Source organism: Cyprinus carpio, chromosome A7, assembly GCF_018340385.1.
Source record: "Cyprinus carpio isolate SPL01 chromosome A7, ASM1834038v1, whole genome shotgun sequence".
In the NCBI taxonomy this organism is placed as follows: domain Eukaryota; kingdom Metazoa; phylum Chordata; class Actinopteri; order Cypriniformes; family Cyprinidae; genus Cyprinus; species Cyprinus carpio.
In genome coordinates this window covers 15039899-15054620 of record NC_056578.1, presented here as the reverse complement: position 1 = coordinate 15054620, position 14722 = coordinate 15039899, and the positions used below count along the sequence as shown (strand labels likewise).

At 44.6% G+C, this 14722-nt stretch overlaps 1 protein-coding gene across 1 annotated transcript in view; it reads left to right on the top strand.

Annotated features, from left to right (window-relative positions):
• Window positions 1-12113, top strand: part of LOC109068330 (dysferlin-like) — a 79979-nt gene extending 67866 nt beyond the window's left edge. Inside the window, exons 53-57 of the mRNA XM_042761362.1 lie at window positions 1078-1177; window positions 2021-2193; window positions 2998-3107; window positions 3267-3414; window positions 10379-12113. Of these exons, the coding sequence (XP_042617296.1) occupies window positions 1078-1177; window positions 2021-2193; window positions 2998-3107; window positions 3267-3414; window positions 10379-10438 (591 nt within the window). The 3' untranslated portion in view covers window positions 10439-12113. The remainder of the gene's footprint in view (window positions 1-1077; window positions 1178-2020; window positions 2194-2997; window positions 3108-3266; window positions 3415-10378) is intronic.
• Window positions 12114-14722: the final 2609 nt, after the last annotated feature.

The following is a 14722-nucleotide window of genomic DNA, read 5'->3' as shown; positions in this document are numbered from 1 at the left end:
CTCTCACTATCCCTCTGTCTCTCACCCTCTTTCTAATTCTGCTTCACACATTCACGCTATCATTTCCTCACTCTGTCTTTCTCAGTCGCTGTCAGTTTATTTCTGCCTCTCTATTTCTCCTAGAGGCGGTGTCGCTTGTTTGTTGGGCTGGGTACTAATAGGTTTTTGGGTTTAATTTCACAAGCAAGGCACTTAGTAGTGATGCACACTATGTCGATTTTTGGTTGTTATTTGAGATTATTTAATTTATTTAATATATGCTGATATTGAACATTTAATTGTTAAGTCTCATTTCCACTTTTTTATATTTAGATTACCTTTGCCGTCATCTAAAGCTCACTTAATCTTTAATACATGAATAATTATCAAATGAAATTAATGAATGTTAACAAATGTCAAACTGAATAAAAACCTTTTTTCATACTGTACATGTTGTGTAAGTTCACTTGTAGTGCTTAAAATTGTTGATTTAAAGTTTGTGTATTTAATTTTTTAGACAAAATAGTGTAGAATTTTAATATCAGCTGTTTATCGGGTTATCCGTCAGTATTATAGTTTCTTTCTTTTTCTTTTTCTTTTTCTTTTTCGGAATCACTCCATATTGGATATTTATTTGTACAAGAACGTTTACCATATTTTTACAATTGGATTACCTTTTCCATCATCTAATGTGCACTTAAAACTAATATTTAAAGCACTAATAATTGAACAACACTGTTACGTTACCTTAGGCAAATCCCAAAATTAATCTCTTTTTTTTATTATTAAACGTGATAATGTTTTGATGCTTAAATTCACTTGTAGCAAATGTAAATTTAAATTATTTAAAATAACATTTTGTGGTAATATTGTGTTAAGTACTCAGCCCGAGTTGCTTAAAAGAATGTTTCAGGATCAGTACAAGTTACAGTAGGCTCACTTGACAGCATTTGCTGCATAATGTTGATTACAGCAGAAAAAATACTTTTTACAGTTAAAGTAAAACACTTACAATCAAATAAACAGTTACACTTACGTAAGTAGTTCTTCTGTTTGTACTGTACCTCTGTAAACTTCACCATGTTTCTTTCTCTGCAGGAGCATTTTTGGAGTCTGGATGAAGTTGAAACAAAATTTTCTCCTAAACTTACTATCCAGATCTGGGACAACGACAAGTTCTCCTTTGATGATTTCCTTGGTAAGACCAAAACCCAATAATCGTCCCTCGTGCCAGATCACTCCTCATCTCTCTTCCACAGCTTCGCCACCCTCAGCAAATTCAGTCATGTTAACCTTGCAAAGCACCACAAAGCTGTTTTTCAAGCATATTTCTCAGCCTTGACATGAAAGGAGAAAAACGTTCTGTGGAACTGGACCACACTGATAGGACCATGTGTGTGGTTTATTGTCATTAACCTATACCTCTGTCTATATGGATATGTGCGTACAGGGAGATGGTTACCAAAACCTGAACCTCCTTAACCTGTGTGAGGTTACCCACCGCACAGTTGTGTAGCGTGACTGTCAGCATAAATGCACTTAACAATCTTAATGCAAATACACCATTCAGACCACACGAGCCCTCTATAACATCTTTACTGCTAATGCTATTATTTTCAGCTGAACCCAATTTCCAGCATGTCAGCACAACTAGAAGAGAAATAAGTTATGACCTGACTCCTTAAAGACTTCTATAAAATACACTGATCTATGTACATTTGTAAAATAATTAGCATCCAACCACAATGGGAAAACCTCAAAGAAAATGACAGACTGCCAATAGCAAAGTCTGAATGTCACAGACTTTTTTGACTGATATTATGAGAAAAAACTTTAGGGCACTTGCTGACTGTTGCTTCTATTATATTCTTATTTCTTTTGCATAGATAATCTTCATTTACATATATATATCTGCTGTTCTAAACTTACAGATATTCTCTTTTCTTATATTTAATGTTTCACTGCTGTAGTGTATCATTGTGTGTGACAAATAAATTGTTAAACTTTCTGCTCAGATCTTCTCTGTCTCTCTCTCTCTAAGGCTCTTTGGAAATGGATCTGAACCATATGCTAAGTCCAGCAAAGTCTCCAGAGAAGTGTGGTCTTGAGATGCTCTCTCAGTCCCAGGACAAATTGGTGTCTTTGTTTGAGCAGAAGACAGTAAAAGGCTGGTGGCCTTGCATGTGTGACAGAGAAAATGAAAAGATACTTGCAGTAAGAGTTACACACAAACCAGGGTTATTGTTGTGCTGAGAAATTCACCATTTTATTTATTTATTTAGGTTTTGGTTTTTAGTTTCAGTTGAACTTTTTCATTTCATTTGAATTTTTCTGTAGATTTTTTCTGTCGGCATAATTCTAGTTTTTGTCCTTGCAGCACAAATTTTTCTACTTTTCTATGGTGACACACACTACACCTTTTACATGTTTCATACCTAAAATCAAATGGCTGGTATCATATCGATTAGACCCTCTCATATATATTTAGACAGTTATGACACAATACAACATACTCTACGTTTGGGAGGATAATTAAATCAGACTGTCCTGCACTCAAAAAAATATATATATTTGAAAACTGACGTAATTTTCAGTAAAAAAAAAAAAACCTTTATATTATATATGCACATGCACATTTATTGTTTCAGGTTAGTTTTGTTCAATTTTATTGCATTTAAATATTCAGTTAGATATTACATAATAAGTTAAATAATTCAATATATTTTTTATAATATTTCTAATATTAAAAATTAAAATGAAATAATATGAAACTATTATTAATCACATTTGAATCATACATTATGCATTTTTCAACTACAAGCCTATATGTCTCTTTTACATTACAGTTACATTATGCAATTGGCAGATGCATTTATCCAAAGTGACTTACGTGGCATTGCATGTTTACAATTGATCGGTTCATGCATTCCCTGAGAATCGATCCCATGACCTTGGTTTTGCTAGTGCCATGCTTTACTTTTCGAGCTACAAAAAACTGAGCTGCTCTTTGTCACTCAGGGAAAGTTGGAAATGTCACTGGAAATCATCTCTGAGCAGGAGCAGGATGAGAGGCCTGCAGGACTCGGCAGAGATGAGCCCAACATGAATCCCCATCTAGATGAGCCACAGTAAGTTAAGCACTCATCACATGCATTCCTCTCACCAAATAACCAAAAAATTTAATAAAATAGCATTTTGTATTAAGCTTTTTAGTGGCCCTAAGCTCAAGGTGGGAATTACAGGATTTAATATAAGGTTGCTAATATACTTTCTTTCTCTCTCTCCAGGCGTCCTGGGACCTCATTCTTATGGTTCTCATCCCCATATAAGACGTTTAAGTTCATTGTATGGAGGAGGTTTAAGTGGCTTATTCTGGGCTTCTTTGTACTCTTTTTCATTATTCTCTTCCTTGGAGTCTTTCTCTATGCCTTCCCTGTAAGTATCTGTGTGGATGTGTGTGGATGGTATTAATTGTGTCGATAAAAGAACAGGATTAAAGTTTAAATGGGGGGTTTCTGAGATCATGAAGTGTTTGATCAGAGATGCGTGTCTCTGATCGTAGTTCAGGAATGTGGCATGTGTTATTCAGTATTACAGACACACTCATACACACAAACACAGTCATGCACACTGAAGACATTTCATATTGTTCTGTGTAGCATACATAAGTTGAAATATGTTTTCAACTATTACCCATACATACAATGTAAAACAGGATCAAGAAAACCAACCATACAGTATGTGCATATAGTACAATTTATATTATATTATATTATATTATTGCCATTTATAATTTTGGGGACAGTAAGATTTTTTTAAGAGAAATTAATACTTTTATTCAGCAAGGATACATTAAAGGATACAAAAGTGACAGTAAAGACATTTATAATGTTACAAAAGATTTATATTTCTGCTCTTTTGAACTTTCTGTTTATCAAAGAATCCTGACACACAAAAAAAAGTATAACAATTTGCAAAAAAACACTAAGCATCTCAACTGTTTTCAGTGTTGATAATAATAAACACAGTTCCCTTTCAGTCGGTCACTCTCGACGCCACGTCGGTGACCGACGAAAATGGGATATCGCTTCGATAGACCAATCTACTTCGAGTGTAAACTAAACGAGCCAATGCACATTGGCATGCAATTATTGCATCCAGCTGCCGCTGATCACAGCGTGAGTATAATAAGGCAGCAGGTGCAATGCATACCAGCTTTTCGCTTCGGAACAGCCGCGCGTTAGTATCGTTCTGCTCAACTGTGTCTGCTGTGAACTACGAGTTCAGCACGCTCTCGGAAGCTTCGTGTGTTGGCGAGACGGCGCTTCAGCGGTGGTTGTTCCAGCGTCGAGTGGATTGCACACTTCAGGCTGCACTACCCCCTGTCGTGTTGCAAGCGGCCAATTCCCCTGTGCGCCTCAGCACTAAAAGAGCATTTCCTAAAGAGCAAATTTCTCTAAAAGAGCTTCATGGGTGCGTCTTTGTAAAGACGACGGATCGTCCTTATAAGGATGCAGTATCACCCGTGCGTTTCTGGGTGCGGTCGTTACCTGGCAACGGATGATGGTCACGATTGCTGCCTCACGTGTCTGGGCAAACACGTTGAGGTAGCTTTCGTGGATGAGTCATCTTCTCTCTGCGGGAAGATGACCGTCTCGGAGCTGCGAACCAGGCTCTGCTTCCTTCAAAAAAGGGGGCGGAGTCCCGTTGCCGCTGCCGCGATTTGGGGCTCGTTCTGGCGGCCGACAGACGAAAACCATTTCCAGCAGTAGCACGGGTGGTTTGAGGATTATAGTGGTGGCAAACCCCGCAGGGAACCAACCCTCTGGGGACCATCACTCCTCTTGCATCTCCGATCCAGAGGAGTAACCCACGGAACGCGCTGGGCCCTCTTCAAAGAGCGTACCAGTGGTATCCAGTGGGCCTCCCCCTGACCAGATGTCGATCTCAGCATCGGAGGGAGAGCTGTCAGATGAAGATTCAGCTGTGCTGCTGCCCTCTGGGACGGTGGCGGAGCCTGAATTGGATCCGGAGATGACAGCTATGCTTTCCCGGGCCGCCGAGAGGGTAGGGCTCGAGTGGAAATCTCCACCGCGTCCCGAGCCCTCGAGGCAGGATGATTGGTTTCTCAAGGTGGCGCGCGCTGGTTTTCAGCGCCCCACCCTGGTGCCTTTCTTCCCGGAAGTGCATGACGAGCTCACCAGGTCGTGGATGGCACCTTTTACTGCCAGAAACTGGCTGGTGGGCTCTCTCCTCCCTCACCAGCCTCGATGGCAGTGCAGCGAAGGGGTATTCGGTGATTCCCCCAGTGGAGCGGGCGGTAGCGATGCGATGCAAGTGTGTCCTAAGTCTGCCTCCTGCTGGTGGGGAGACCCGGTGCTTCTTTCCCGGGCCTATAGGCATTCGTCTGGTCTAACCGGCGGTGCCTATATGGCTTGCGGGGAAGCTGCTTCTGCCTTACACACTGTGGCGTTACTGCAAGTGCACCAGGCCAAGGCACTGAAGGACCTGCACGAGGGTGGTTACGATCCAGAAGTTCTGAAAACTCAGAACCGCCACTGGCCTTGCGCTCCGAGCGACGAAGGTCACCGTGCATTCTCTGGGTCGTGCGATGTCCACGCTTGTGGTCCAGGAGCGCCATCTCTGGCTGAGTCTGGTTGAAATGAGGGACGCCGACAAAGATCAGTTCCTTAATGCCTGTGTCCCAGACCGGCCTCTTCGGTGACGTGGTCGAGAACCTGGCCCAGCAGTTCTTGGCTGCACGGGAGCAGAGTGAGGCGGTCCAACCTTCTGCCCGGCGGGCAGCTGCTGCCTCCACCCGTCCGCCGGTTGCAACGCCCCAGCCTGCTCATCACCGAGGGTGGCCCCCTGCGTCCACCCGCTCCCGCGCCGCATCCGCAGCAGCCTCCAGCAAGTGGCGCCGTAGAGCTGGGCATAGGCAGGCCGCCCCACCCGTCCTGGCCCCCGTCAAACCTGGCGGTGAGCGGAAGAGCAAGAGGCCCCGGGACGGGTGGCCCAGAGAGAGGTAGCCGCTTTCTGGGGGATGGTGAAAGCACCTCTCCCTCCCCTGGAGGAGGGCAAGGGGAGAATCTGGAAATCTCGACGAGAGAGCGGTTGTTCTCTGTCTCTGGGTCCCAGGAGGGCACGGAGAGTTGCGGACGGCCAAACACCGGACCTCACTCATCCTCCTCCTTCGCCAGATGGCAGCAGCGGGCGGTTCGAGAGCGTCAACAAAGGCCCTACTCACGCACCCTCTGCCAACCCGTGGAACCAGGTGAGCCCTGCACCCCACACTCGCACCACACTCAGGCCTGCTCACAAGCCGCCCGAGTTGGGTCCCTGTGTTCCACCTCGCTGCCCCACTGCGGGTACGGCTGTGGTTCCGCTGGTCCCGCTTGTACGGTTTCTAAGCGCCTGGTCAGCGCTACCCAGCCCGTCTCGCTGGCTCCTGCGGATCATCAGCCTCGGCTATGCGATTCAGTTCGCCCGGCGTCCCCCCAAGTTCAGCGGTATCCACAGTGAAAGCGTCCGATGCCCCTGTTCTGCGGGAAGAGATCGCAGTCTTATTGGCGAAAGACGCGATAGAGCCGGTCCCTCCAGCCGATATGAGGACGGGGTTTTTACAGCCCCTACTTCATTGTACCCAAGAAAGGCGGTGGGTTACGACCGATCTTGGATCTGCGAGTTTTGAACCGGGCCCTTCATCGGCTACAGTTCAAGATGTTGACGCAGAAACGCATCTTCGGGTGCGTCCGTCCCCAAGATTGGTTTGCAGCGATCGACCTGAAGGACGCGTACTTTCATGTGTCGATCCTTCCGCGCCACAGACCTTTTCTGCGGTTTGCGTCTGAAGGACAGGCATATCAGTACAAGGTCCTGCCCTTCGGGCTGTCCCTGTCTCCCCGTGTCTTCACGAAAGTCACGGAGGCGGCTCTTGTTCCCCTCAGAGAGCAGGGTGTTCGTATTCTCAACTATCTAGACGATTGGCTGATACTAGCACAATCTCTGGATCAGTTGTGCGAACACAGGGACCTGGTGCTCTGGCACCTCAGCCTGTTGGGCCTTCGGGTCAACTGGGAAAAGAGCAAACTCTTGCCAACGCAGAGGATCTCTTTTCTCGGTATGGAGTTGGATTCGGTCGAACAGACAGCACGCCTCATAGAGGAACGTGCGCGGTCGGTGCTAGCCTGCTTGAATACATTCAAGAGCAGGACAGCGGTCCCACTGAAACTCTTTCAGAGGCTCCTGGGGCATTTGGCGGCCGCAGCGGCACTTACACCGCTTGGCCTGTTACATATGAGACCGCTCCAGCACTGGCTTTTTGGAGGATTCTGGGGCATTTGGCGGGGAAGCGCGGCACTCACCGGGTCCAAGTTACACCGGCCTGTCGCCAAACCCTCACCCCGTGGTCAGATCTTGCGTTTCTCAGGGCAGGGGTGCCCCTAGAGCAGATCTCCAGGCATGCTGTGGTTTACACGAATGCCTCCACCACCGGCTGGGGGGCCACGTACAACGGGCATGCAGTCTCAGGGGTTTGGACGGGCCCGCAGCTGCAGTGGCACATCAGTTGCCTAGAGTTGTTAGCAGTGCACCTTGCCTTGAACCGTCTCAAAGGTCACTTACGAGGCAAGCATGTGCTGGTCCGAACGGACAACACAGCGACCGTTGCGTACATCAACCGACAAGGTGGTCTGTGCTCCTGTCGCATGTCACAACTCGCCCGCCACCTCCTCCTTTGGAGTCAGAAGGTTCTGAGGTCTCTTCGTGCCATTCACATTCCAGGCCTGTTCAACCGTACAGCCGACGAGCTGTCTCGAGCAATGCTCCCAGGAGAATGGCGACTCCATCCCCTGATGGTCCAGCTGATTTGGAGACGGTTCGGAGCCGCTCAGGTAGACCTGTTTGCTTCTCCAGAGACCGCTCACTGCCAGTTGTTCTACTCCCTGACCGAGGGAACTCTCGGCAGGGATGCACTGGCACACAGCTGGCCGCGGGGCCTACGCAAGTATGCGTTTCCCCCAGTGAGCCTTCTTGCACAGACACTGTGCAAAGTCCGGGAGGACAAGGAGCAAGTCTTGCTAGTGGCGCCGTATTGGCCCACGCGGACCTGGTTCCCCGAACTAGTGCTCCTCGCGACAGCCCCTCCTTTGCCGATTCCTTTGAGGAAGGATCTACTGACTCAGAGACGGGGCACCATTTGGCACCCGCGTCCAGACCTTTGGAAACTCCATGTCTGGTCCCTGGACGGGACGCGGAGGTTCTAGGTGACCTGCCCCAGGAGGTCGTGAACACAATCACTTCGGCAAGAGCACCGTCTACGAGACACGCTTACGCCTTGAAGTGGAACCTGTTCGTCGAGTGGTGTTCTTCTCGCCGAGAAGACCCCCGAAGATGCCCGATTGCGGTTGTGCTTTCCTTTCTGCAGCAAGGGCTGGAGCGAAGGCTGTCTCCCTCCACCCTCAAAGTCCAGGTTGCCGCTATTGCTGCGTACCATGACCCCGTGAATGGGAAGTCTTTAGGTAAGCATGACCTCGTCATCAGGTTCCTTAGAGGGGCCAGGAGGTCAAATCCTTCCCGGCCCCCCTCCATACCCTCTTGGGACCTGACTCTGGTGCTGAAAATCACTACAGCAGGGCCCATTCGAGCCTTTGCATTCAGTCGAGCCAAAGTTTCTTTCATTGAAAACTCTGCTCCTGCTTGCACTGGCCTCCATCAAGAGGGTAGGGGACCTGCATGCATTTTCGGTCGACGATTCGTGCCTAGAGTTTGGGCCGGCTGACTCCCAGGTAATCCTGAGGCCCCGGCCCGGCTACGTGCCCAAGGTTCCCACTACACCTTCAAAGACCAAGTGGTGAACCTGCAAGTGCTGCCCCTGGAGGAGGCAGACCCAGCCCTAGCTTTGCTCTGTCCCGTCCGAGCATTGAGATGCTACGTAGACCGGACACAAAGCTTCAGGACCTCAGACCAGCTCTTTGTCTGTTACGGAGGCCGGCAGAAGGGGAATGCCGTCTTTAAGCAGAGGATGGCCCGCTGGATTGTGGATGCCTTAGCCCTGGCTTATCAGGCACAGGGTGTGCCCTGCCCGTTCAGGTTGTGAGCTCACTCAACAAGAAGTGTTGCATCCTCCTGGGCGCTGGCTCGTGGCGCCTCGCTGACAGATATTTGTAGAGCTGCGGGCTGGGTGACCCCTAACACGTTCGCTTGGTTCTATAGCCTTCGTGTAGAGCCGGTATCCTCCTGTGTTCTCACCTCAAACGGGTAGTGGCACCGAGAGGCTCCGGTTAGTGTCGGCTTGCTAAAACCGCTCCAGAGTGTCCGTACTGTAGACCCTGTTGAGATCCTCCATCACCCTAGGCAGCTGGACGTGGCGGAAACGTCCGGCGCCAGGCCTTCATGATGAATCCTTGAGAACCATGTAAGGCTGGGTCCCATATTGAGACCTAAGCGGTACTCGTATGCGTATAGTCCACGGTATAGCCTTAGAGCCCGTGTTTCCCCGGCAGACTTCTGCCTTTCCAGGAGGGTTTGAATCACCTCAAATTTCTCCATATACACCTAAACGGATGCTATATGTGTATTTGCTCCCGAGACCTCCTTCGGGAAGGATGGAGCCTCCGCAGCGTCCCTGTTCCAAGTGGAACGGGTACGTTTTCCCAGTGTTATCCAGTCTCACCCAGTGAGGTAGTGCTTTGACAATGTTGAGTGGAGCTACTTGTTCCGAGCCCCGGCCTACACCTAATAGGGGCGCAGGCGGCTCGCACAGGGCACTGGAAGGGGCAGCACCCATGGCGCTTTGGTAGGGATCCCATTTTCGTCGGTCACCGACGTGGCGTCGAGAGTGACCGACTGAAAGGGAACGTCTCGGTTACGTATGGTAACCCTCGTTCCCTGAAGGAGGGAACGGAGACGCCACGTCCCGTCGCCATGGTTGCTGTACCACCGCTGAGCCGCCGGGTCTCCGGCTCGGCTCCTCAGCGAAAACCTGGTATGCATTGCACCTGCTGCCTTATTATACTCACGCTGTGATCAGCGGCAGCTGGATGCAATAATTGCATGCCAATGTGCATTGGCTCGTTTAGTTTACACTCGAAGTAGATTGGTCTATCGAAGCGATATCCCATTTTCGTCGGTCACCGACGTGGCGTCTCCGTTCCCTCCTTCAGGGAACGAGGGTTACCATACGTAACCGAGACGTTTCTTGAGCACCAAATCAGTATATTAGACTAATTTCTGAAGGATCATGTGACACACTGAAGACCAGAGCAATGACTGCTGCAAATTCAGCTTTGACATCACAGGAAATTTTAAGTTTTAAATTTTACATTTTAAGGTATAGAATAGATAGATTATAAAATGTGCTAGAATTTTGCGTTTTTAACAACTATTAAATTTTTTGCAGAACTATGCTGCTATGAAGATGGTTGGACCCTTCAGTGGAGTGAGAAAAGGAACACAGTGAGACGGTGATTAGAAAAAGGACATAAACCCTTTACATCCATTACCAACCACACCAAAACTCCATCCACACATCTCTGTCCATCCTATTGGAGACATCTTCGCCGCTTGTGCACATGTCCTTGTGTCTTACGAGCCAAGAGAAAACTGGACACAGGCTGAGACTATTTGAAGTCTTTATGTGTGCTTTAGCCTGTTCTAGTCCTATATGCATGAAAGTTGCATAACGTCTGTGTGTGTTTGTACATGTATTACACACGAAGCTCCCTGCCCCATATCTGCCCCGGTCCTGAACTCTCTCAGTATTCTCTTTAACTCCCACTTGCACTTTCATCTCTCTGCCCGTTTAATCCTTTTTCATGTCTCCCGTAAAACTGGGTTCTTTCTTCACAGCCAGATGCTTCTTTCTTCTTCCTTCATGCAGAGAGAAGGAGACAGAGCTGCGTCCCACCACCTCCCATCCATTTGTTCCTCTCCTTTCAACAGCGCTGACTCTTTAGGTTAAACCCTGATTTGTACCGTTAGGCTGTAAGATCCGAGACAGGCGGGTTATTAGCTGAGCCCCCGCTGTCAGCAAGCTCACCTCTCTAATTACTATCACACTCTGTTGTTTTGCTTTAGCGAAATCCCCTCTAAATGGATTCGGGGTCAACTGTGGGTTGGCAACATGTGTGTGAATGTATGTATGTGTATGTGTGTGTGTGGAATGTGGGCTGTGAACGAGAATGAGAGATAAAAGACTTGTTTATTTGTGTAAATGTTACACTCGCGTAAAGCATTACGACTCTGTAAAGCATGAAAATGAGCAGGCGCATCTGGAAGAATTTAACTGAATTCTAAACATGCCTGTGAAAGAGCTATTACATGATAAAATACACAAATTACTTGTTTTCTCTCCATGACCAGGTCATGAGCTCCTCTTTTACCTAGCGAGTATAAACTATTGTGGAGTCACATTTAGTGAAACTGGAATGTCAAAACTCGGAGCGACTGTTGTGTCAACTCTGCATGCTCACATTACATCTATCTGATGGAGCTTCTCTATGAACAGAAAATGTCAAGAGATCTGGGTTAATCTGACATAATCTGCAGGATGTCCAAAAATGTTTACATTTTATTTTAAAAAATGAGGGCAAAAGTAGTGAAGAAGGGATTTGATGTTTCCTTCAAGTAACTGATTTGACAGTAAAAAGGATGCATTCCTGTCTGTTACAGAAAGAAAAATGAGTGATTACATTTTTTTTTTCTTTTTTCATTGTAGCTATTTTCTGCACATCTGTGCATGGATCTGCAATATCACTGATTTATGAAAGGAAAGTGAATGCAAAAACATTAGCCAAAAAGCTTTGCCTAGGCGTTCTCTTGCCAAATATTGTACAGTATATAGCTGAATAACTGGATTTATGCAAAACACAAATCCCCATGCTGAGCATCTATGAATAGTTGTCATTCACCATACGTTTCTTAATTTGAAAATCAAAATGGATATTTCTGTTATTGACCTTCTGAATGTTTTTTTTTTTTTTTTTTTTTTTTGCAGTCTTTACTGTAATGATGCACATCGTCTAACTGCTTTAAAGCTTCTGCTGTCAGTTCTGATGAATTCACTGTTAAATCGACTGTATTTGTATCTCACTGTAATATGCTTTGGTCAAATATATACCTATATATACACACCATTTTGTATATATTTATCTTTTCATTTTGAGTCAGATGTAATTGAAGTTTCTTCTAAAGAACTGTTGCTTTTATTTGAATAATTTTTTCACCAGATCCATGGACCACCTTATGTGCAGATTTAACCTTTAAAGCCAAACCGCAACAGACTGCTCAGGGTGTATGACTTGAGAGCAAATTAGAAGCACTCCAGCGTCTAGCCAGGGTTTCATGGAGCCAAGGGCAACTTAACCTCGCATTTCTAACTGTTCTGTAAAATGAATGATTTAAAATATGATACAGTATATTTCTGATACAATGATACAATGTTCTGAGCTCACTTTTCTTTTGGTGTAGGATACTCTTACAGTACATGCTTCTTGTTAACTCTTAACAAGTGTAGGGAGGAAATGTTAAATGTTAAAATGTTGTAAATTTGGTGAGTACGACACCTTTTCGAAGTCTCTCACACTCTTTTACTCATTGTAACAAGGTTACAATATATAGAAATGGCCATATCATAGTATCCAGTGCAAGTTATACCAGAGTGATAGATTTGACACCCAGTGAAACCACATCATCACTGTACTTCTGTGTATTGCTCTAGCCTTAATGGGACCATGTACCCCAGTTCATGTTTACATCCACTATAAAAAATGTTGGTGCAATTAAATATAACAACTTTACATTTGTTGAGCTACCTTAAATATCCAAATTAAATGAAAAAAACATGATTACTTAGTCTAATGTTGAATTTTAAGTTGTGATAACTAATCTCAGCAATCAATTTTACAGTGTACTGTATACAGCCATTCAAAAGCTTGCAGTCAGCAAGGTTTTTTTTTGTTTGTTTTGTTTTGTTTTGTTTTGTTTTTTGAATGATTATTTTTCTGCACATTAAATTAATCAAAAGTGATTTAAAGGGGTCATATGACGTTGCTAAAAAGAACATTATTTTGTGTATTTGTTGTAATGCAATGTGTTTATTCAAACATCTGAATATCTGGGTTGAACTGTTTTGGAACAGTGTTGTAAATACAACATAACCACTGATTTCTAGTTGTGTCCTCTTTTGGAAGTTCAAACAGTAGAAGAAGTAGTTTCGCTTACAAGAAACACAGCATCTCCACAACATGGCACCGGCGGCAACAATAATACAGCGAGAATCAAAGTTACGCCTTCTTTCTTTGCGTGAACATTTGGGCGGTGTTATGCAAATCTTCCCAGTGACGTAGACATGGGGGTGGGGGGGGGGGGGTTTAAACGAGGCGTTTTAGGAGAAATATAAGAATATTTCTTTGGGTTTGAGACATTAGTCTTTGCAACTTTAGGGATCTTATCTATTCACGAACAGCTTGTAACACTCCAAAGAGAAAGGAAAACTTGAAATCGCATCATATGACCCCTTTAAAGACTTTTTTACATTTCTGTTTTTACATTTCTATTTTAAATAAATTCTGTTCTTTTGAACTTTTATTCATCATAGCATACTGAAAAAAATGTGTCACTGTTTCTACAAAAATAAGTAAAAATATCCTTTGCCATCACAGGAATATATATATATATATATATATATATATATATATATGTATATATATATATATATGTAATAAATATATATGAAAAATATTTTAAAACAGATGTTATTTTAAACTGTAATAATATTTTTAAATATTTAAAAAATATTTTTTATTTAATATAGTGCCTGATGATAAGCGGAAGAGAACATGATGAGATAAAAGGAAGGGAGGAGAGGAGAAAAATGCTGGGAAATGAATTTTCTGTATATTTGATCAAATAAATGCAGCCTTGGTTAACAAAACCAAAAAAAAAAAACCTTGAATAATCTTGTGGATGGACTTATTCAGCATTCCTTCAGTATTCGGTATTGCTAAAAGTAATAAAAAAATCAGGTCAGTGCACATTATTGGCATAGTGCATGATGAGCACAAAACATTAATTCATAAAATGTATAGAATATTTTTGCATGTCTTATTTGTCTTTGTAGACATTTTATGTAGAATCAAATCTATGGAAATTAAGATTTAATTTGCCCCAACAACAACTTTATCAAGGCAAAAGTTGATGTACAATTACCCAAAATCAGGCTCATTGATGCTTTAAAAACACAAACAGGAGAACGAAAGATTTTGTTTTCAAGAAGAAAAAGGGGCTTGTACAGCAGTTTCCTTATATACAAAATCAATTTTTTCTCAGGTATTGATTTGTGTCCTAGCTTTCTGTAAAGGAAGTGGCAACATAATCATGTCAAACTTACAAGACAATTAACTCTTGAACAGCAAAGAAGTGAAACATGCTCTCTGTTCACTAACCTAACTTGTCAAGTCTGCAAAACGTTGACTGTAACTTTGTTTCAACAGTCTTCTTGTTTTCCTTAATTGCTGCTGCCTTTCTCCCACTTTCTCAGTTTCTTCACTTCACCGTGTAGATAACAGGCACGTGAATGTCAGGCTTGGTTTGGGTGTGTTATTTCAGCCTTGGTGAACTTCCTGTGCTCCCTGAACGCTCTCTACGTTCTGCATGGGTGGGAGGCAGGAGCCAGACCCTTGTCACCACTTTTGGTCTCTCCTTTGTTTTGGGGAAATATCAGATGTCACCAGCTGAGGGGTTC